General features: G+C 44.3%; 1 protein-coding gene across 1 annotated transcript in view; it reads left to right on the top strand.

Annotated features, from left to right (window-relative positions):
• The window catches only part of nrxn2b (neurexin 2b), a gene marked incomplete at both ends in the record, with an annotated part of 540,835 nt that overhangs the window by 84,338 nt on the left and 430,890 nt on the right, over positions 1-25,607 (top strand). Inside the window, 1 exon segment of the mRNA XM_080544021.1 lies at positions 23,763-23,792. Coding sequence (XP_080400147.1) covers positions 23,763-23,792 — 30 coding nt within the window.

The following is a 25,607-nucleotide window of genomic DNA, read 5'->3' on the forward strand; positions in this document are numbered from 1 at the left end:
GCATGTGTGTGTGTGTGTGTGTGTTTGCACCTGCGTAAGACATGTATAGGGTTATAAATCATTGTCTCTCTGTGTGAGCATGCCGTTGTTTTAGTTTTTTTTCCCCGGCACTTTCAGTTCGAAGACGCCACATATCTTGGCAGCTGAAATGAATGGTAGTCATTATTATTTATGATGCTGTTGGCTCGTCACACTGCATGTCGTCCTCACAGACAGGCCGGCTCAGTAAAGGAGAAGCAGAGGAATGCCGTCGGGTTGCACCCTGACAGATAAGAACCAAAGACATACACCCGCATACAGTATAGACACACAGTCCATTAGTTCACAGCACAGATGCACTGTATAGATGTGTGTTTGTTTGTGTGTGTGTGTTTGTGTGTGTGTGTGTGTGTGTATGTGTGAGTGTGCGTGCCACGGAAGAGAGGACACCATTTTGATCCCTCACATGTGTCTGCTAGATTTCTTATTATAATCTGAAAAGGCTTCTGGCATCTCCACGCCTGACACTCAACACAACACAGTCTTTGTGCTAGTGTGTGTGTGCGTGTGTGTGCGTGCGTGTGTGCGTGCGTGTGTGTGTTTGTGTGTGTGTGTGTGCGTGTGTGTGTGTGTGTGTGCTAGTGTTAATGTGCTAGTGTTTGTGTGTTTGTGTGTGTGTGTATGCTAGTGTTAGTGTGCTAGTGTTTGTGCGTGTGTGTGTGTGTGCGTGCATGCGTGCGTGTGTGTGTCGTTTGTGTGTTAGTGTGTTTGTGCTAGCGTGTGTGTTTCTAGAGGATAAGCCTGCACACCAATTACATTATTGGGTGTTTATGAAACCAAGCTTACAGCACATTCACATCTCTCCCATCACGTCTACATCCATGTGAGCGTTCTGTTCTCTAGGGACAAAAATAAGTAACACATTACCTGGTGGTATAAGGTAACATTCAAGATATGTTATTGGCCATGACAATAGTGTCTTTTAGCAATGAAGAAATAGCGTGTGTGGTGTGTGTGTGTGGGGTGTGTGTGAGCCATGTGTGGGGTGTGTGTGGTGTGGGGTGTGCATAGGGTGTGTGGTTTGTGTGTGTGGGGTGTGTGGTTTGTGTGTGTGGGGTGTGTATAGGGTGTGTGGGTGTGTGGTTTGTGTGTGGGGTGTGTGTGGGTGTGTGGTTTGTGTGTGGGGTGTGTGTGGGGTGTGTGTGGGTGTGTGGTTTGTGTGTGGGGTGTGTGTGAGCCATGTGTGGGGTGTGTGTGCTGTGTGTGGTGTGTGTGTATAGGGTGTGTGGGGTGTGTGTGGTTTGTGAGTGGGGTGTGTGTGTTCTGTGTGTGTGGGGTGTGTGTGTGGTTTGTGTGTGGTGTGTGTGTTTGGTGTGTATAGTGTGTGTGGGGTGTGTGTGTGTGTGTGAGGTGTGTGTGTGGGGTGTGTGTGTGTGTGTGAGGCGTGTGTGTGGGGTGTGTGTGTGTGTGAGGTGTGTGTGTGGGGTGTGTGTGTGTGTGAGGTGTGTGTGAGGTGTGTGTGTGGGGTGTGTGTGGTGGAGTGGATCTCCCTAGATGCTCCTAGAGGGGCTAGTGAGGGTGAGCGTGCAGGGGTGGGAACCAGTAGATAACAGCCTCTGGTGTGTGGGTCCCCCCCCCCCCCCACACACACACACACTCCAGGCTTATTGAGCGAGGGGGCCGAACCCTCACCGCCCCAGCCCAACCCCCCTCCCCCTCTCCCCTCTCGTCTCCGTGACATTTGTCAAGGCTGCGTGACGCCATGACTGACAGCTAGAGGCTCTTAGAGCAGAGTGGGCCTGGCAGAGGGAGATAAGAGGACACACACACACACACACACACACACACACACACACACATACACACACTCACACCAACACAATCTCGCGGATGCCCTGGCACAAATATACAAACACACACACACGCAATCTTTTTCACATGCCTACCGACATCCCTCTATGCATACAGTATATACAGGGGCATAGATGCTTCACTTCCTTAGACAAACGTGCTTGTTGTGAGTGGCTTTGGATAAAGGCGTCTGCTAAATGCCAAACGTGTACATGTACATGTAAAATATCTAACGCTCCCTGGCACAAATACCGCAAACAGACCCAAACACACAAAACAGAGACGTGTGTGTGAGCTTCCAATCTCACTGACACCTATTTGGTCCATTAGCTATGCACATACAGTGTGTAGCATACATTTACTAACTGCACATGGAAGACAGTAGTTATTCAAGCACATGGCCTGGTGCATACACACACACACACACACACACACACACACACACACACATACACACACTACATACAAAGACACACACGTTGTACTGTACATCCCTCATCGAGAGGACACCGTCTATAAACACAAGGCTGGATGTGCAAGGGAACCGTGTCACGCTGGTGTTCAGTCAGATGTGACTGTAGTCAACAGGACGCCCCACAAACGGGCTGTTTAACACTACATCAACGTCAGCCGGATCTGCTGGAAACATATTCTGTTTTCATTGTTTTCCAATACTTCCTTCAGCATGATACCCATGAGCTAATGTCATATAATGTGTGGTGCACACATACAACCACTCACACACACACACATACGCACACACACACGTGCACACACACACGTGCACACACACCCAAACATAGCACATTCTACGTGCCGCTGTGCTCCATCGCTTCTGTCTATACAGAATGAATGGAAACATTTTCACACCAGCAGACAGTCCCCCAGTAGCAACAGTAGCTCATCCATATGTATGCCCAGACACTCTCACCTCCACACACACACACATACACACCCACACACACACACAGACACACACCCCCCCACACACCCACTCACACACACACACCCACACACACACACACACACACACACACACACACACACACACTCACACACCCACACACTCACACACTCACACACACACACTCTCTAACACACAGTGTAGGGCCACAGTCACAGCACAGCATGCCAGCTCCTCGGGGGCAGAAAGCAGATGGTGGGTGGCTGTTGAGAAACACAAGTCCCCAGACCTTGTGAGAGCGCAGCCTGGAGAGATGGCATTGATCATGGAGATGAACTGGGAAAAAATGACATTGATCGTTGTTTTTTCACCTCCCCCATTCCAAACTTCTTACAAATGCAAAGAGAACAGAGACACTTAAGGCTCCGGCACAAAACACCATGGAGAGGAGCACTTGACAGACACACACAGACACACACACACACAGACACACCCACACACACACACAGACACACACACACAGACTCACACACAGACACACACACAGACTCACACACAGACTCACACACAGACACACACACAGACTCACACACAGACTCACACACAGACACACACAGACAGACACACACATAGACACACACAGACACACACAGACACACACACAGACACACATTCACTGCCCTTTCAAAGACGTCACACAACAAGAGATGAAACGTGACACTTAAGGCTCCGACACAAAACACCATGGAGAGGAGCACTTGACAGCACACACAGACACACACAGACACACACACACACACACAGACACACACACACACACACACACACAGACACACACAGACACAGACACACACAGACACACACAGACACACACAGACACACACAGACACACACACACAGACACACACACAGACTCACACACACAGACACACACACACACACACACACAGACAGACACACACACACACACACACACACACTCACACAGATAGACACACACACACACACACAGACACACACACACACAGACACACACACACACAGACACACACACAGACACACACACAGACTCACACACAGACACACACAGACACACATTCACTGCCCTTTCACAGACACACACACACAGACACACACAGACACACACACAGACACACACAGACACACACACAGACAGACACACATTCACTGTTCTTTCAAAGACGTCACACAACAAGAGATGAAACGTAAATCTACTGAAAGTCACTGCTTGGTCAAAATGATATTCAAACACATGTTTTGATATTTGACTTTCAGATCCACAATCTGACTATAATTACAACAATATGGTATTACTGTATATTCTCTGGAACGGACACTAACTGATTAAATATCCAGAAACAAATAATGATTCCAGTTGGTGAATTCTCCCCAGACTCAATCCACTTTGGTGTGTATCAATCTTATCCCAATAGAAGGTAGCTCTTGATACAGAGCAATTAGTTATCATTACCAGGGTTCATACCAACATTGATTGAAACTGAGAACCGCATAGTGGATTGTCTTAAAGAAAACCCGCTCGCTCACAAAGTCATCGATAACACTTCACATCCTTCAGCAGTGTTTCACCCAATACAAGCCCGGTTCTACAGTAACGCCGGAATGTGTTCCCTCACAATCTGAGCTCAGGCACAGTCAAGGAGGGTTGTTCTTTCAAATCGTGTTGCCAGGCAAACTGTATGTGTAGGTGTTTGCCTCTCTTAGCCTCTCCCGTGTGACATTCTTCAGTAGGGAACAGGAGCCAGAGACATCAACAAGGTGCATCTCCTTGGGCGGGGGGATGTACAAGGCAAGCCCACCCTCCCCTTTTACCACCAGCCTTCACCACCCCCAGGGTTGACTTCCTCACCAGAGGACTGTGTATCCCCTAGAGAACACAGCTGCCTTTTTACATTTTCACTCTCCTCTCCGTTCAGATAAAGCTATTCCTTTGGTATAAGGAGCGCTGGATAATTGCATATAATTGGATTTAGCAGTTCAGTGACCTTGTGGTCAGACCATCCTCTCTTGACAATAGAAGGCTGGTGAGAGTGTGTGTGTGTGTGTGTATATTGTGTGTGTATTGTGTGTGTGTGTGTGTGTATATTGTGTGTGTATTGTGTGTGTGTGTGTGTGTGGGGGTGTGTGTGTGTGTGTGTGTGTGTGTGTGTGTGTGTGTCTGTGTGTGTGTGTGTGTGTGTGTGTGCGCGTGCGTGTGTGCGTGTATATTGCGTGCGTGCGTGCGTGTGTGGCTACATGTTGACTGTCCCTCCTAAAGACCTCATCACCCCCACTAACCAACTATTACGAATAAATAATAATAATAATCCTTCCTTCTTCTAGCAGCGGCCCCTGGTCCTGATGGTCCTGGCATAGATGTGTTTCTTATGATGACAGATGCATAGAGGGTTCACTTACTTTTATGTGTTGTTGTAAGTCGCTTTGGATAAAAGTGTCTGCTAAATGTCATAAATGTGTGTGTTTGTGTGTGTGTGTGTGTGTGTGTGTAAATGTGTGTGTGTGTGTGTGTGTGTGTGTGTGTGTGTGTGTGTGTGTGTGTTAGGGGTTAGGCGTTTTGGGGGACTTGATCGTCCAGTGGAGGCGCATATCAGAGGCGTATATCAGAGAGTGTGTGGTTTTCAACAACGTTGACATTTATTTACATTCATACGCATTCTTTCACCAGCTGCCGTCACATATGTATTATCAGTAGCCGACGTATCTGGTTTGTTCAGCTGTAGCTCTGACACATCAGTAAAGCAGTCTGAATAATGTGGGCACTTCTGTTTGAAGTCACAACAAAAGTGAATATGTGACACGTTCTAACGCTTTGGTCCTCCCCCAATCAAAATGTTCCGACTTTTCTTTTGAAACACGGAACTACGTTTCAACGTTGTTGAGAACACAAACTCTCTAGTCAAGCCAAAATACTGCAACGCAATGGATTCTGTGAGTAATCCCCACTGCTACCTAGTTAACTAGAACACTACTTTACATTGTTAGCAGGCTCACAAAACAAGCTGTGTTAGTTGACTAGCGAGTGTGTCGTTGATTTTCAACAACGAGGAAATGTATTTCCTTTTTTCGAAAGAAAAGTCAGATCATTACATCGGATCCCGATATGAGGACCCAAGCATTAGAACGTGTCACATATGAAGGGGGGATGGAGGAGGTTCTTGAAAGATGTTCAGACTTTTCTTTCGAAAAATGTGAATACATTTCAGCATTGTTGAAAATCTGTGACACATCGCTAGTCAACTAACACAGCTTGTTTTGTCAGCCTGCTAACAATGTAAAGTAGTGTTATAGTTAACTAGGTGGCAGTGGGGATTATTCACCCAATCCATTGCGTTGCAGTATTTTTGGCTTCACTAGTTTGTACTACACTAGTTTGTGTTGTGATTCTCAACAACGTTGAAATGTATTGAAATAAAAGTCTGAACATTTCGATTTGGTTGCCGACATGCAGACCAAAACATTAGACCGTGTCACATATAGTAGAACAGCATTTGTATAGCACATTGATGATCATGGCCGCCTTGTCAATAGTGCAGTGACTGCTCCTTTAATTGAAAAAGGAAACAACCTCGATCTAAAGTGCCAACCTGTTAATGTGCCTTTTCATTTATGCATTCCTCATAAGCACATAAACAACCGTGACCCCCTCCCCACCCGCCCCCCCCCCCCCCCCCCCACACACACACACACACGTACAGAGACAACGTCAGCATATGGGGCATTCTCCCACTCAGAGCCACTAATCCCGTTTCCCACCGGCTCCTTCGGAAAAACAAACCGATCCAGCAGCGACTGACTCCTGACATATCTCCCTCGTACCCACTACCGCGTAGGGGGGGGGGGGAAGCGTGCGCCAGTAGCCGGTGACACGAGCGTTTCCGTGTTCCTCTGATCTGCAGCCAGCGCTGACAGAGAGGTGAGGGTCGGGGCCGGAAAGGGGGTGGGAAGAAACTGGCGGGACCGGATGGGTCTCTGGTGGGTGGGACCGCCACTTCCGTCACATGATCGAGAGGGCGGATCAAAGTCACCAAAGCGAAATGCCGTTCCTTATGCTGTAGTCCCCCCCCCCACACACTCCCCCCGCTCCCCCCACACATTTTTATTCACACATTTATTTTCCCAAAGCGAAATATAAAAATAGTGTGAAGAGCAGATTGTGTTTTTTTTCAGGAACTCCTGGTGTGTTGCTAACAGCATGCCAGAACCGTAGATGAAGTTGTGACAGATGGTTCTATTGGAGCAGATAAACCCCTACCAGTCCCTTGACAGGGGAGCCCTCGCCAAAAAACATGGTGCTATCAGAGGTGGTGGTGGTGGTGGCAGAGGTACCTGCTCTGCCCTGGGGTCTGGCTCCTCTCACACACACACACACACACACACACACACACACACACACACACACACACACAGACACACACAGACACACACAGACACACACACACACACACACACACACACACACAGAGACACAGACACACACACACAGAGACACAGACACACACACACACACACACACACACACACACACACACACATAAGTCAGGTATGGCCTCCATGTGTGTTATTCCCTGGTGAGACCAGTCTGGCGTAATCTGTTGTTTTCAGAAAATAAGGTGTAAGATTGCCAAACGGGATATGATAAATGTGCCTATGTTTTCATTTGAATGTGTTTAAAAATCATTCATTTAAACGATCATTCATGTCCAGTGAGTATAGGATGTGATTGCGTTCCGCTCAACACTACATTTACAATGTAGAGACAATGGCAAAGATTTAACCCTAACACCTAATCTAGTCTCAAAAGTAATAATGTAAAAGCTTGCTAATAGATGTCTGAGTCTGTTCCACTCACCTGTATCTCATCAGTCTCGATAGCTAGGGAGCGCTTACATTGAAACAGTACATGGTTTAAAATGTGCGCTTAATGGATTGCAGGATTTGTAGCAATATAAAAAAGGATTTTCCCCCAACTGCAAGGAGATTTATGAAAGGGTAGTTTATTCTATTGACCTACAGTCTTTGCATCCAGATCCACAATGAACCAGATAGCAATATCTTCTGAATATCATTGCTGAATTAAACAGTACCTAATATAATTACTGGATTTTCTTATTGCATTTTCTAACCTTTTTTTTTTAATGCAAATCCTCCTTGGCTTTTCAGGCAAGAACTCTATATACTAAGGAGATAATGTAATAAAAATGCACAATGGTGAATTTAATTGCTTGCCAAAAAGAGAGGGATAGGGGGGAGAGAGATCTTGAAAGAGCAGGACAAAAAAGTAGGACAAAGGATAGAGAATGTGAAGCAGAGTGAACAGAAGATAAAGGAAAGAGAGAAGCCGGAGAGATAGAAAGAGAGAAAAAAAGTCGACAGAGAGACAGAGAGGGCTGAGCAATCGGAAGAGAAATGGTTCACAGCTACACCGATATGGCCGTCGTCATGGTAGGAGAAACACAGGAGCTTGTTGCCATGCCAACACGGCCGAGCTGCGGCATTTCGCTGCACACATCTAGAGAGAGAGAGAGGGGGGGGGGTCTGGAACCGTCACGTGACTGTCAGAAAAAGGCGAACGGTTAGATTCCGATCATGTCAGAGAGCGACTGGATTTGTGGCAGCCTTTTCTCGCTCTTCCGTACATATTCTCGCCTCTATGCAGTAGCTCATTTCGTCGGGGCGCATATTGCTGACACCTCAAGGTGATATGTTCCACATTGACAGTGACAATTATTAATGATGGCAATAAAACGTCTTGCGCAGGGCTCAGGTGGACGAAGCATGTCTCATACTGCTCAGCCAACGAAAACTCTCTCACCTTTCTCGTCGAAACAGTTAAACACACCTCTTGTTGTTAGTCTGTCCTCACATCTACCTCTCTACTGTACTTGTATCCATCCCGAGGCTCGTGTTTAGCTTTGCTCAGACGTGAAATGCGGTTCCAAACGGAGGCCGTCTATTACACAGCAGAGCAGCCCTGCTGCCTTGTACGTTGTGTTTAACATTGTTGAAATATTTGTTTACAAGGTTCAGTGCGGTTTAATTTTCTTGTGATCAACACACACACACACTCTCTCTCTCTCTCTCTCTCTCTCTCTCTCTCTCTCTCTCTCTCTCTCTCTCTCTCTCTCTCTCTCTCTCTCTCTCTCTTTATCTCTGTCTGTCTGTACCCCCCCCCCCACCGCTCTCTCTCTCTCTCCCTTCTTTGCACACTGTAACTAGTCTTTGCATGCAGATTGTAGAGGATGCCATGCTTCTCTTGCTATTTATTTAGCTTGTCTAATTACAGGCTAGCATTTTGAGATAACAAGAAGCTACAGGGCTTTTAGCTCAACCTCAAACACTAAACAAAACACTGTTTCATCTCAACAATAACTAGGGAATGGTTATTCATGTGTGGAACTTTGGGTACACCGTAGAACAGTTGGAAGTGTAAAAGAAAAGGTAGCAACATACTTTTAACATCTTCTCAAAACACCTTCTGACTAGAAAGATGATGCAGCTATTGGCAGGACAGACTTGGCATACATTTACACAGTTGCTATTCGTTTTGATTCAGGTAGCCAACTTACAACTTACTTACAACTTACTTACAACTTAAAACTTACTCACAACTTACAACTTACTCTCAATACCAAATTACGGGACAATAGATGGCGTGCCACTGCGCAGGGCGGGGGGTTGCTGGAATTGGTGCATTTACACTATTTGTACGCATGGGGGGGGGGGGGGGGTGATTGGATAAATATATACAGGACAAGGGAGGTCCTGTATTTATTCATCCAGCCCAAAATATGGCACATTCCGGCTAATACGGGACATGTTTCTTACTATAGTACCGGTACATCATATCTGTGGCTCCATCTCAAGCTCTGTATTTGCTAGGTTTTTCTCTTCCTCTAAAAAACAAACCGTTTGTGGTTGTTCAGACAGCACTCACTCTCCCACAGTCGATCAGGGGCTTTACTCCTAAAATACACTGCACTGATCCATCCTGTTATGCTGTATTGATGCGCTCTATTGTATTCATAACCGTGAATAAACCATATGGGCTCCTAAATTAACAACTAGCAGATGTACTACTGCCCATTCAAGTGGAGCCTTCAAACGGTGCTTCCAAGCTTTTAACAAGAGAGGAATAAGAAAATATGTGCTTACCACACCATAGCACAACATGGTGAACACTGTACATTTACCACACCATAGCACAACGTGGTGAACACTGTACATTTACCACACCATAGCACAACATGGTGATCACTACTTTGACACTCTACATTTACCACACCATAGCACAACGTGGTGAACACGACTGACACTACATGTTTTTATAAACGAGCAATCTTTGTTACTGGATCCATGCAGCTCTTTCAAGAGAAAGTGTTTGTTGTACCCAGGCAATCCTAGATACGTGACAGATGAATTAATTAATGCATGATGAATCTAGCATAATTAACTAACTTTTCCCAACCATGAAACTTTCCAATGTGCTCAGAATGTCTGTAAGCTAATTGTGTTCATCCAACTCAACGAGGAAGACACATTAACGTGTCATCACTGTTGGAGGACATTAATTTCCCATTATTGTACGTTCTCATGAACACCTGCTGCGACCCACCCTCTGACACGACACAGGAAGTCACACAGTCAAACGCCTCGACGCTACGTCACGTTAGCAGGAAACCCAAACAGTCGTTAGCATTCCTCTAACGAAACAAATACCAAGATAGATAAATGACATTCGCATGAAGGGAACACAAATTGAAGTGCTGAATTGAAACCACAGGGAGAGAAATTATCCAAATGAAACATTAAAACATCAACAAAAACGCACAAACGCTTGGGGCTAGGTGGTATAATGCGTTAACATCCCAGAGGATTAGCTGGTTTCGTAAGTGAACATAATCGGAGCTTCTGTAGAGCTCCTGTAGAGCTCCTGTAGAGCTCCGGTAGAGCTCCGGTAGCTGGAAGGCCGAGAGAGTTCCCTGGCGTGGCCTGATGCACCAGATGACAGGCGAGGACATTTGGAGGGAGTACAGTCATATAAACGTTAATAAACCAACGGAAGGAACATGATCATTTAGAGTAAATGAGCTTGGCGGGGGGCGTGTGAGTGGGAGCGCATAGGGCCGCTTTTGTCTTGAGCCCGCAGACGCTGGTGGGCACTGCGTCGCCTAATTGCTCACTCGAGATCGGCCTTGGCTTCCTGCTCCCGTTTCACTGGTGTGAGCCAAAAGGCTATTCTAGCCACTGCCATACCAAAGCTAAGAGAATGACAGGAAGCCAAAGTGCCACGGCTTGGTACGGTTTAGTTTGCTTCTCCGTTACATCATTTGCGATTGGTCGACAACTGTCAGAGTTGTTTAAAGAACAGGCGCACCTCACGCATCTGTGCGTCCTGTTCCATTCCAACAACGATGCCAGTAGACAAAAAGGTGAAAAAACGGACTGTTAACTGGTTGGTTATGCAGTGGTTTGTTTTTCAGAGCAGAAATTATTTTGAAATCAATACATATTGGAATATGTGACGGCAGCTGGTGGAACCGGGAACCAATCGAATTGTTCAGACTTTTATTCTGAAAAATGTCAATAAATGTCAACTGATGTGACAAAAATGTTTTGCAATGGAATGGATTGGGTGAGTAATCCTCACTACTCTACATTAACTAGGTAGCAGTGGGGATTACTCACCGAATCCATTGCACTGCAATATTTTTGGCTTGACTAGCGAGTGTGTCATTGATTTTCAGCAATTGAATAATTAAAAAAATAAATTATGAAATGTATTTACTTTTTTAAAGAATAAAAGTCAGAACATTTTGATTGATTGCTGACTTTCCCCCTTTCACATATTTCATGCTTTACATTAGTACTTCATCTTGTATCAAAGTGAATTAATGACATCAGATATGTATGTGGGGATTGTCGGTAGGACCTTTTAGTGTAGATCGTGTTCAGTTAATTCAGTCTGAGATAATGCTTTGAAATAAATACAGGGATATCATAGTCCATGCCCCGTCTAATTGTTAGCTATGGTAACATCCAGTAATCAGATGAGCCTTGTCTCACTATACAGATATTCTATTTATTTATGAACTGTTTAATTAAGATGAAACACATGCAGTTCAAATCTCTACTCCCTGCCAATCTTCAGGAGTATCCAATTAATTCAGCAAATCTATCGCTGACAAATTAGCTCTGTTTTAATGAACACAATGTACGAGATAGAATAAATCACTGAACTATATGTAATTCATTTTGGAAGGTGTGGGAACATGATTTCTTTACAATAATGTCTTTAACCTGTTCTCCCCACACACATGCACGATTCACACTCACACACACACACACACACACGCACACACGCACACACGCATGCACGTACAGACACACACACACACACACACACACACACACACACACACACACACACACACACACACACGCACACACTTCTCACTATAATCACCAAGTAATTCCCAACATGAAAATGTCGGCTGTAGCACAGCACAGGTAAAACGGGAGGGAATCAATGTCCTTTGATACAATGACTGGAGCTTAGCCTATTGACCGACACCTCTGGATCACGGGCAGCTGACATGCGGTCCTCTTCAGGGTCACTGCAAACCTCAGGCCAGACAGCTGGACCAGCTGTAATACGCCAACCAGGGTCTCGCTCGTGCTTCGTGTGTTTCCTTTCATCTTGGCGTTCTCAAAGGCGAGTAAGAGGAACCGAGCGGTACTCTCCTCCGGTTCTCCACGGCGTGTCTTCTCTGACAGTTAGCCACAGTGGACTGAGATGAGTGATCTTTCCAGTCCTGTCATGCCTCTCAGTAGATGTTAGAGCGCAGAGTTTAACATGTGTTTCCCCCTTGAAGTAGGCAGGCCCTTCTTCAATAATTAAGCGCAGGCAGAGGAGGAAGCCCTATGTATATATCCATCAGTATCCCCCTCCCTCATCTTAGGATACTTACTCTGTCTCTCTTCTTCTCAGCTAGAGCGCTTCTGTAAATTATTAAAGCACTTTGAATTATGCTCGAGTTTTCTATATTACTTGAGCTTTTCAAAGCCATGATGTATTATGTATATGCCTACTGAGATAGTATATTCGTCTTCAATGGGAATTATCTCCAGACATCTTTTAAACAAATGTTTTTACAAATGGCTTAAGCTCTTTTGGCAAGCGCTAGGGATGTTCCTCAATTACATCATATCGTTGTCTAGCACTCGTTTTCAAAGTAGTACACCACCCCCAGACAGTAGTACCACCCTGCGTTGATCGTATGAGGTCATCTTAATGTCAGAATCGACAATATTTTTAAAAAACTCCACTCAAACTCCACTTTGAAATAATTTACCGATGTAAAATGTGTCAAGTACAGAGACAACCAGTTTCAGTTTCTAAATAAACTGTTCTGCTCTGTTTTAAACTTACTCAATGCATCAGACTTATTTCCGGACAAATGCTGCTCTAGTAGGTCTCTCGTGCTATTAACACTAATCGCTCCATTGGGTTGCCTCAGGCACGCAATTCTGTCAAAAGAGAAACCAAAACCTTTTGGATTAGAACATCTTGTAAAAGTGGGTTTAATAAATCACGTATCAAGGTAAAACGGGCACATAACTCAGAAGCAACATTGCCGTATCATATCCTTGATTGAGTGTGATTGATTAAGTACGCGGAGTGCGTCAAGAGATCGTTACCGAATGAACGGGCTTCAATGCTGACCAAAAGCTGCATCAAACATTCGAAAAGAAGCGTAACTTGAGTTAGGTGACTATGTCAAATCCGAGAGCGAAACAACTCTAGAATGTAAATAGAGCGCAACGGCGCTTCAAGGCGCTTCAAGGGCCACAACTCGGTCGTTTTTCGGGATGTGATACAGTATTGCCACGATGATTTCTCACTTAAACTTTATGATCTCTGAGGTATTATAGCGATACTATGGCATGTTGATTTGTGGTGTTGCGTCGTGGTAAATCCTCAAGGTTGGTGTTTATGTGCCAAAAGGTTCCCCATACCGCCTTCATCGATAAGTCAAAGGGACACAATGCCGTTGCACTGTAATGGCAAATCTATTACACACTGGTTATATTTGGTGCTTCATCATCCTTTCCTCCTCTTTTTCTCCATGGCTACCAAACAATATGACCAACATATGCATCATCTGAGAGAAATCAACAATAGCGCTCCATACACAACCATATGGAGAAATCCCATTCTGCACCACCTACTGCAGTTTTCCAGTGGACTGTGCATATTTGATTGTGGCATATGCTTCGTGTGTACGTATAGGGAGACGGACCATATGTTGTCAGCGGTCCTTGGAGAACGTTACTGTTCATCACAGCTCCGCGGGGGGGGCAGTTCCCACAGCAGACACACGCACGCCTCCGTCTCCGTTTGTCTATCCTCCCCCCACTGATGACCTAGCAGAGGAACACAGGAAGGAAGGGAAGGACAGACCGAGAGTGGAATGATGATAATCATTGTTCTCTCTCTCTCTCTCTCTTTTCTCCTTTCTGTGTGATTGATACTGTACCTCCTTCCTCTGTTCCCTGCCACATCTGTTCGTATGTACAGGTGGTGGAGAGGGGGGCTATTGTGTGCTGTGTGTTATTGGATATACTACGACATACATCTTTGAGCGGGTAGATGTTTGATGAGGTGAATCAAGGACAGCATCTGTCGGAATCCCCAGAGGAGGCAGACCTAGGGTTCAATAGAGAGTTTGTGTTCTTCTTTCAAAAAACTTTGAGCTATTTGCGTTTATAACTCGTCGGTTAGCGCCTGGCGGGCGGGGCTTGCACCTACGGGACTATTCCGTTGGTTCGTTGATGCCAGATCACCATCTCATTGGCTGTGTCGTAGAATATTATCGCTTTCCACTCCTATCTGATCTTCAGATCGGATTCCTTTTTTTATGTCTAATGCTTTAGTACTTGATTGGGTACACCATGACACTATCTATGTAATCTTTAACATGGTAAATGGACTGCACTTATATAGCGCCTTTATCCAAAGCGCTTTACAATGGCCTCTCATTCACCCATTCACACACACATTCACACACCAATGGCGGCAAGCTACCAGGAAAGGCGCCGGCCCGCTCACTGGGAGCAATTTGGAGTTCAGTGTCTTGCCCAAGGACACTTTGACAAGTGGCCAGCTGGGGCTTGAACCGCCGGTCTGCCAACCTTGCGATCAATAGACGGCGGCTCGAACACATTTAAGTGTATTATTTATTCGAAAATACTTAGAAATACTCTCAACTCTCGATTTTGTCCTCTGCTGGAAGCCTCTGTTTCTGGTAAAGTGCCGAGCAGTGGAGGCGTTTGTCACCCCTGGCTGTCGAACGAGAACTGGGTAATTGTGAAGTGTACAGCCGTCAGGAAAGCAGAGATGAGAGGCTGGAAGCAGAGTTGAGGACAATATGGGAGGGAGGAGGGGAGGAGAGAAGTCAGCAGGCAGTTGCAGCTGGTTTGATTGAGAGGTGGATGTGGAGGGAGAGAGAGAGAGAGAGCCCGATTTCACGGTTGCACATTCACTCCTAATGACAAAATGATGACCCTTCTCCATCTGCCACTCAATCATATCAGGCCAATCAGAGCTCGTTCCTGGTCGGCTCGCGCTCCGTCAGGCACTCCCATCTGCGCTCGCAGCAACATTAAAGTACATAATCAAATGTTCAGATGTTGGGGTAAAGGGAATGGTACGGGGCGAGGCTTTCTTCTCATTATCAATGTGTGAAAAGTGATACTCTATAATACTGTAATATGTAGTGGTGGTCATTTGATTTGAGTGTAGCGGAAAATCCCAATACAACTCTCTAGATTTTGTAGTGTGCAATACTACTATAGTCAGTGGTGTGATTAGCCCTATCTGCATTTTCATGTATAGGCCTGTAGTGTTTTTTTTTTTAGCTTTGTTTTGGCTATTGGGGTTTCTCTCTCTCTCTCTCTGCTCTCCTCTCTCTTTCCCTCTCTCTCAATATTTCACACTGTCTTTTTATCTTTGTCTCTCTCTCTCCTCTCTCTCTCCCCTCTCTCTCTCTCTCCCCTCTCTCACTCTGATGGTGAGATATGTTGAAGCCACTCCATATCCAGCGAAGAGCATGGCCCTTTCTTACTCTGACATTGTGTGCCTCTGCTACTTGACAGTGTGTGTGTGCGTGTGCGTGTGCGTGTGCGTGTGCGCGTGCGCGTGCGCGTGCGTGTGTGTGTGTGTGTGTGCGTGTGTCTGTGTTGTGTGTATGTCTCACACCTAACTCTAATCCGCCATCTCTCCTCATGATATTTCCTAGCTGTGTTTATTTCTCTCTATTGAACGGCTGCTTCCCCTCCCACCCTGTCCGTCTCTCTCTGTTCTGGATCGGGGTGTGACAACCAGCTGTTCTCCCCCTTCCACCACTTGCACCGCTCCTCACAACACTTCAATTATATGTATAATGTGCCGCCAATCACTCCATCCCTCCCTTCCTATCGGGCCGATGGAGAGAAACCCGAGGGATGAAATGATTTGGTATGCACCATCAGCACAGCCCTGTTTCATTGCGGTGGCCTTATCTTCCTAATGGATTATGGGAAAGAGGACCAAAGCGAGGAAGCTGGTGTGAGGATGGTTGGACTCCCTACTATAGGCAGTAGGAGTTGGCTCAAACCGATTAAATACACCATGCTGTTTGGTTTTGTGTCTAGAATCACAGTGCTTATTAAGAGAGCAGACGATAGAGGACGCTTGTATGTGGGAGTCACTGTATCCAGCCTGGCTGTTGATGGATAGTAAAATAATCGATGCATAGTAACAAACAAGCTCGTCTGTTGCTCTGAATTGAGTTGCTGCAGTTGAATAATCAACATTGATCATAGTTGACTTACTGAACCGTTACTGTAATACAGTATCTGTCATACAAAAAAAGAATAAGAGACCACTGCAAATTAATGATAGTTTCTCTGGTTTTACTATTTATAGGTATGTGTTTGAGTATAATGACGTTTTTTTTTGTTTTATTCTATAATGGTATATAACGATATAGTAGTTATATGGTAATATAACTAATGGTTCAGAAATAAATATTTGGTGGAATAACCCTGATTTTCAATCACAGTTTTCATGTGTCTTGCCATGCTGTCCACCAGTCTTTAACTTTGCGGTTGGATGACTTTCATGACTTTCATGACGATAATGAAGGCAAATCCCGAACAGAAAGGCTAAAAAAGGAAATTTTACTCAGTGGAACTTGACGCAACAGCTCTGCTCAACGAACACGTGATATATGAAAATGTGCACTCGTCTCTGCCTGACTGAGGCACCGAAAACGGCATTAGTTTAAATGTAAGTTTTCACCTTATTATAACAGTGAAATGACTTGTGCAATGTTAACTGATGTTGTTAAGATTGTGGTTGATTACACTCCAACTACTAATTGTGTTGCAGAAATTTAGTCCTGGCTTCACACACACACACACACACACACACACACACACACACACCATCAACCTATTCATACTCTTTGCTTCTGTGAAACATGGTCAAAAATAGCTGCAGTGACACAGGGTCACCACTAGTCTGTCTGAATTGAATGTCTGCAGTGCACACTGTGCACAGGCCAATATAAACAACATAAACAACACAAAGATGAGGGAAAACCCTGAAAAAGTCTAGACAGCAGTGTCAATGCTCCTACTCTATTGATACACCTGAATGACCACATGCACTATGCATATTTAAATAGCTTGACAGTAGTTTCTCCTCTGTGTTACTTCAGTGGTCACTTGCCTGGCTTTGAGTAACATTATATTACAGAAACAAACTGCATCTGCACATGGGTTTCTAATTATCACCACTGAATGAAAACATGTTACGTTAGCTTGTCACACAGTCATCCATTTAAGTGATTGACTGCTGAATTTGCCACAATTTACGGGACACAGCATTGTAGACATCGTGGAAATCATGAATTGATCAGGAAATCAATGATGATAGTTAGCGAACGAGTTTGATCTGACTCCAATTAATGAATTGGATAACATTGCCCGCCTACTTGCTTAACTAGCCGAATATAATGAGCCTGAAGTTTATAGTGGGGATATCCATTGGACGTTATGAAAGGCCATTAACGAGGGCACCTCACTCTTTCAATGTCTATTTTAGTTGGGAAATCAATATGCAAATAGTTTAAGTAAGAGTAATTTCCTGTCATGCTATATGTACGATGGAAATGTCCCTCCTAATTAGATTACAAGATTCTAATTGCAGAAATCGCCATCCGGTGATCCAAGCGGTTTTGTGCGCTGAACCCTGGGTATGCAACTCAACTAAACCATCATCAAGCAATTTCGAGTCTTAACCTGGTCAATTATAATTTCATACATAATTTCTCGCATATTATCCTAGCACACAGATCTATCTATTGCATTTACGGACAAATGAGAAGAGCGTTGTATCATCATTTGAGGACATTCATTTAGACAATAAAGACTGTAAGCAATCCACCTTACTTCAAGTCCTACAATCAAGAGGGTAAACACACCAAATATGAACATACCGTCAGAGGAAAAAGTTCTTAGAAAGCATTCAATTAAGAATACGACAGTCTTAGATTGTATGTGCATATCAACTTTAAACATTAACCTTCTCACGTACCAGATTTACTGTAAGAGAAAGAATCAAGAAATACCGTGTCATTTTATTGGACAGATATAGTGAAGACAGACAGGAAAGTAAGGAGAAGAAGGGAGAGAGGGCACGTCAGCAGGGTATGGGCCGAATTCGAACCCATTCCGACATGTGGCCTGAGGTCGTCCAGTGGTCTAGCACCGTGGTCTACAGTGCACACATATGCCCATGTCGGCATGGGTTCGAATTCGGCCCATACCGTGCTGACATGGGCATATGTGTGCATTGTAGACCACGGTGCTAGACCACTGGACGACCTCAGGCTACTCTTTTAACTAACTGTCTGACTGCCTGGTCCTTGCGAGGAGCTCCTGTGCGTGGCCGGTTGATGGTCAAATGATGTTGCTTCCACTTGAGGATAACGGCCCCGATGCGGCTCACAGGAACATTTAGGAGTTGGGAAGCCGTGGGTAACCAGTACCATTACTATGGTAACCAGTACCATTACTCTGCTGCCCAACAGTCTTGTTGCGAAGGTCTTGGGAGAGCTCTTTGCCTCTCCCCTTCATGAGATGTTTTCTTGCTGGAAAGCTTGGTGACATGATTTGGTAACTTGCATTCAAAGGTGGGAAGCCCTTTTTGGGAAGAGTGGAGGGACTTCCCCACCAACATGCACTAACCCAGCTGATTCTAATTAGCACAGGTAGGAGAACTCATTGCTCAGTGGAATAAACTGGTTAAGTGTTTTTTTTCTTACTCTTTGTTCAGTACTGTTTCCTGTGTCATTCCACTTTATTGCACTTAGCTTCTTTAATGAAATTTCAATACAGAAGGGAGACTATTGGGGCACTCGCAGTTAACACAACGGTCAAAACAGGACTATGTTATCCTACTATGTTCGATGGCTTGTCCATTACAGTCAACAGAGCCATGTACTCCGTTGAACTCAATTCTGATTTGCACATGACAAAGGATGGGGGAGGTCCCCCATTTCTATATCCCTACATTTAGACTCGGTGTGACGACTTTGTTGGCAATAGTCACAGCGGGTTACTTTATTTTGAGAATATACGCCGTGTCTGAAATATGGAGGCGGTCTGCTTCTTCCAAGAATCCAACATTTTGTCACAGAGTGACCCAGTCTTTTACACTAACTACAATGTCTAACGTGGGGATAGGCTTTGATTGCGTCTACTGAAGACTCCTGACATAGACAATAGAAAACTGTTTCCTTGCCGACATCGCTTGTCGTTGTGGTAGTTAAAGAGACAAGTGCATTAGTATTTCGAGAAACAGGGACATGTGCAGTAATGTTTGAGGTTTCCGATTTACAAGCATTAGAAGTGCAGTTTGAGTCACATAGGGAGATGGAGCTAAATCCACTTTCAGCGTCGGAAGCACTCTCTAGCGACACAATGTAGTTGTAAACGCTTAACATTACTGTTCAATAAAGCAATCTTTTCGGCATCTTTCTCTTGCTGTTTTTCCCCAGCTAAGCTTTTCACGACCAAAGTTATCGAGTTGGAGCTTCAACTCCTGAATGCTCTCCTTATATTAGTCCTCCTTATAGGCCTTTTCACTTAACAGTGATGCATTTAGCGCATCATTCGGAATATCCTTCTTAGATGTTTTTTCAATAATCAATAGGCTTTCGTATTAAGATCCTCCCCCGCTTGAGTGAGATCCTTAAGCAGATGTTTATTCACATCTTGTTGCTCCGGGGCAACATTCTTGTGTTTGTCTCTGTTAAGCAGATAACCCATCTAACCCATCAGATAACCCATCGCATGTAGAATTAGCTTTTTTCTGACTTGCCTCTATGAATGCCAATTGTTTGACAGTTATCAAGAATTTCATTCTCGGATGAATTAGCTGTACGGTGCTTCTTGTATTTTTTTGTCCAACTGCAGCCATGTGTCTGTAACATTTACCGAAGCACATAACTCAATCATGGATGTACCTCCTGCCATTATATTCGTTACACATGGTGAGTGATTACCTCAAATGATCAAAGCACGGTTTATATCTGTCCTGAAAGTAGGCCTAGTTTATAACTCATGCAGTTGTGAGTTTTCCTCACAATCAATGTGATTATAATACCCGTACGCATGGACCAATACAACACAATGCATCAATCAATTTCAACTCCATATCACGTCAGGGTCACCAAAACTGTAGGGCCTAATAGGACGACAGTTACAATACGGAGGCTTGGCCAGGAAATGTGGCTATGTTTTGTTAATAGCAAAGCCTATCTTAATATTCATAATCTGACTGCAAGTTATTTAATTAACACTATGTGCAAAGAATTGTTGAGTTTGTGCTGAGTAGTGCAAGAACGGTCAAATAGAATGAATCAAATGAGGCTTTAATAATACTATATACTTCCAATTATTACAAGGCAAATCATTTGTAGAAAACATGTTACATTCTACCCTCAATAGTAATTGATAGGTAGAGAGAGAGAGAGAGGGAAATTAAACGAAGACAGACCACATATCTCTTTACTGTACTCCTGAATCTACACCATCTGTCCAGGACACAAAGAAAAGAAAGACTTATCCCCTGCATTGTGATTTTATATCCCACTTCAACCACAGTACCAATGACCTATAGACCTATCTATTCTATTCAGATAAAACCACCACATTTTGACATTTTGAGAGCCTGTAAAATGTCACTGAGAGACTAGTTCACATCCATTTGTCCCATCGGGGGTAGGGTCATTGGCTGATAGGGGTAGAATTGAACTTTTCCCTCTTCAAGTCCAGTTTATCTTCTACCCAAAATATAACACATTACAATTACAATTTCACGTAATTATATTACAAATTAAGAATTGATTACTCATCCATGAAGATGCCAGGTTAGAATCAATAATCTCTTTGAATAATCTGACATTTTAAAGCAATCGGCCGATTGCCTTTCTCGACCGGTGCATCCCTATCTATTAGTATTACATATTGAGTCTGATTTGCATCCAGTATAGTAATAATCAATTAGGATAGCATGCTACAAGAGAAGGTGTTATGTTGTTATGTCTGCAGACTGGGTGAACAGTGATGCATCGGTATTTGATTGTTTTCCGCTATGGTTCCGCTATTGTGGTGCTATGCCTGAGTGACGGATATCTGTTATGTATTGCTCTGTTCTGTCAGTTGATATGCTAGTAAACAAACGTGGAGTTGATGTTACGATTGTGTTGTGTGTTTCATATTACAAACACAATATATGTTGACGAGGATGGCTGGTGTTTCTCTCCCACCCCCTTCCTCCTTCCTCATTATTGCCAGACGAGCCTCCAATTCCTAGGACTTTTAGTCCTTCGAAATGTACTGTGACGTACCGAAAATGCTGTGTGTTTCATATTACAAACACAATAGAAGGGCCTAGAATACGACACAGAACTTTGATAAAGAAGTGAGTACTGCTCATCCGTATTTATGCTAGAAATCCAAAGACTGACGTAGACCAAGCTCCACTTGATCAAAGTCTTAAAGCTGGCTCCCATGGCTTCTGCTTTCAGGTTGAAGTGCGTGTTGTTTATGGTTTGTTTATTTTCTGTTGTGTTTTGCATTCCAGGAAACTATAATGTAGCCTCCGAGGCTATAACACTTTCAGCTCCCTTGGCACTCAAGGAGTCCACGGGTCGGCTGTCATTCAGTGAAGGTTCCCATTGTTGGGACCCTTTACCTTTCTGGTTTAAGGACAAGAACCCAAACAGAGACTGATTGTTGCTGTAAGAGTGGAGTTGCCGATCTGTTCTCTGGATCCCTACAGTATGTCATCAGCTGATATTGAACCCTGGTGTTTTGCGTTGCCATAGGACTCTGTTAGCCTGTTGAGCTAAAGCCTTGGCACGTCTGTTTCACTACAACTACAATGCTGTGGTTAAAGGCTATTTAGTGCTATCTGTGCTTGCTTGGCTGGGCCGGGTGTGCTGGTGGTGGGGCGGGCTGGGTGTGTGGGGCGGCGGGGGCTCCCCGAAGGGGGGGTGTGGGGGTCCACCGCTGGGTGCTGGTAGGCAAACTGGTTAGTAGTCGCTCTATGTGTAGAATGAATTTTCCTGGCTACATAGTGTACAGGTTTTTACTTTTGCCTGCTTGCGGCTCTGTCAGTATGTGAAGCGCATTCAGTTGCATCTTGTAAGAAATGCGCTATACAAATAACATTTGATTTGATTTGATTTGATTTTAATAGTGTTCAGTAGTGGTCTTGATACACCACTCTGTCTGTGCAAAATATATAGCTACAGCTATGAAACTGGTGCTGCTCTTTGAAACCATGGCTGTAATTATATCAGACATTACATTGGGAGAAGCAGGGAATCTGAGCATTTGCAGTGGTGGAACATATGACCTCTTAGATATATTCCTATAAGACAGGTATACTGTAGAAAAGCATTTTTTGGTGAAGAAGATTGCTTTAAAAGCTACCCTGATGACAGTTGGAAAATAGTGTCATTAACGAGGCTTATCAAGCCTCCTTTTAACTGTAATGTCTGTTTTTTTTGCTTGGGAAACAACCGTATCTGTATTTACTTTTCTAAACCGTTGGTCAGAAGTAATTTTATAGGCAATTCATTGTTGTGAACTACTGCTGTAGAGTCTATCTGTATGCTTTTTGTTGTGTTGTATTGTGCCTCAGAGATTAACTATTGCTAGGTATGTTTTATATCATTAGAGACCCTAGAACTGCGGAGCCCATGAAACTCTTTTGCCTCAAATTGACATATCCCTGATTTCATCAACCTTATTTTTCAAATGTTATCAGGGCTGTTGTACAGGAAACTAGGTTTAGTACTGTATACTGTATGTGCTGTGGTAAACATGTACTGTATCTTGATTGGTGTATTGGGCTGGTTCTGCCAAAGGGAATGTGCTTCTCTTTCTTTGTTGTATTCCTTATCTCTGACTCTCTATTAAAGAGACACCTCTGATTGACAGTAACAGTACATTCGAGTACAGTTCAGTAGAGATGCATTATGTAGAGGAGGCGAATAATACAGTTAAAAGCGTTTCTATGCCAAACAGTTCTGTGTGTGTTCCATTGGTACTTCAGAGAAAAAAAAAGCATTTGTGTGAGCAATAGCCTTCGGGAGTTGCGCCAAATGAAAATGCTTTTTTTTTTCTACCCCCCACACCTCACTTCAAGAAGTGTTTGCTTGTTTTCAGTTATCTTCTCTATCTATCTATCTATCTATCTCTCTCTTTTTTTTTTTTTACCTTTTGATTTGAACTCTGACATCCAAGTCTGCCCCAGGATGTCTGTCACAAACTGCAGTCCAACGTTGTGACAATGCTTTTTTTCTTCCCGTTGCCTTTTATGACCTATCTTTTTTCCTTTCTTTTCTTTTTTTCTGTTCTTTCCTTCAAGGTCTGGCGCACCTGACGTTAAACAACCAAGGTATGGGCTCATTCCTTTTTTGGTTCTTTTTAGAAGAATAAAACAAAAAAACTCTCTGCCCAACCTCCTCCTCCTCCTCCTCCTCCTCCTATTTCTCCTCTGCTTTCTCCCTCTCACCCCTCCACCAAATATCCCTCCATTTATTTTAACCCTTCTCTGTCTGGATCCCTGGAACACCCCCCCCCCCCCCCCCACCCCCTTCCTCTTCTCCTTCATCTCTCTCTGTTTTGGTTGTGCTACCCTCCCATGTCCTTGTGCTCTCTGTGCCTCACCACTGTCCGTCCCACCCTTGTCCTGTCCTCTGGCTCACGTCCTGGAACATCACCTCTGACCTCTCAACTACGACCCCCCCCCCCCACCTGGGCTGAAGGTAACGCTTTTCTGCTCTCCCTTTTGCTTGGGTTTTCAACATACAGTAGATGTCTACAAATGTTTGGTCAAGTGGTCTGTGTTACTAATGCAAAAGTGTGTGTATTGAATGCACAGAGTTTCTGTTCACCACTCTGCTGTCATTCTCATTGTTTGGCTCTCTAATCTGTTACGATGAGGTATTATCTAGCAAGTTAGCTGTCATTGCTTTCACTGATTTTCGACTCTCACTAAATGTTGCAAACCATGTTTCCTGGATGAAATCAAGAGGGTGGGATAATGTCTCCAAAGCTAACATTATTGAACTGTGCTGCTATGCACAGTACGTATCTTTGGTCTTCATTGGAACAAACACAACAACAAGGTGATAGTGTGACACCCCCACACCTGTTCAACTGACTCTACATCCCACATCCAGATTCTTGTGAGTGCTCATCCCTTCATTCCGTGACCTTTACCTGCGATGTTTGTTAAGACACCGGCTTGCTCTGTGGCCTCTCGATGTGAACTACCATGGAATGGGCGGAGAAGTTCACGAGAGACAGAGAGAGCGAGATAGAGAGAGCAGGAGGCAGGGATTGGCTAGGGAATGTATGCACTGACCTTTACTACAGCATCTCCCATCCCCTCAACCCCAAACACTGATGCACTATATACAGTATATATACGATATACCATGAACCAAGCTGAATTGTAATTTTATCATCTCAATATTGACTCACATTCCTTTTTTTCCTCATTATACCCATGTGCTCAGTTGGTGTCCCGATATTAGCCAACTTGCATGCTAAGGTACTAAGACCGAGAGGCTATGTAGGTCTACATTCTCGATTTCAGGACACAACCACAGACCACAGCTACACCGGCCTCTTTAAACCTTCCTTACAGTTGCAGTACTTGGCCCACTTAGGATTTGCTCTGCTCCTCCCCGGAGGGACACATTCAGAACCGGGGTCTGGCACCCATGTCAGCGGTCCCGGAGGTATGAATAATTCAAGCCCCGAATCCTGCGACTTCATTGTTCTTGACTGCGTGACTCAACAGAACACCTACGGTTCTCTAGACATCTGCCGTCACCTGATGAATCATAATCCTCTCATTGCGATGCCGGTTCCTCTCTGTGTCCCTGTGTCGTTTCCCCCACATACTGTCATTTAGTACCCAGCTCCCTCTGTTTCCCTCCAAAACAAGGTTAGAGCTGTTTACTCTATCCATGTGGTCACAACACGAGGGGTACACATAGATGATTGGACACACTCAAGGAATGGGAAATTTGGTATTAGGATCAATTCCCATACCATCCTTGCAGTAACATGTAACATCTAAAGGCCTACCTATGACAACATGACAGTAACATGTAGAGGCCTACCTATGACAACATGACAGTAACATGTAGAGGCCTACCTATGACAACATGACAGTAAAATGCAGAGGCCTACCTATGAC

The sequence above is a fragment of the Nansenia antarctica genome (assembly GCF_963989245.1).
Source record: "Nansenia antarctica genome assembly, chromosome: 13".
Taxonomy (NCBI): Eukaryota; Metazoa; Chordata; class Actinopteri; order Argentiniformes; family Microstomatidae; genus Nansenia; species Nansenia antarctica.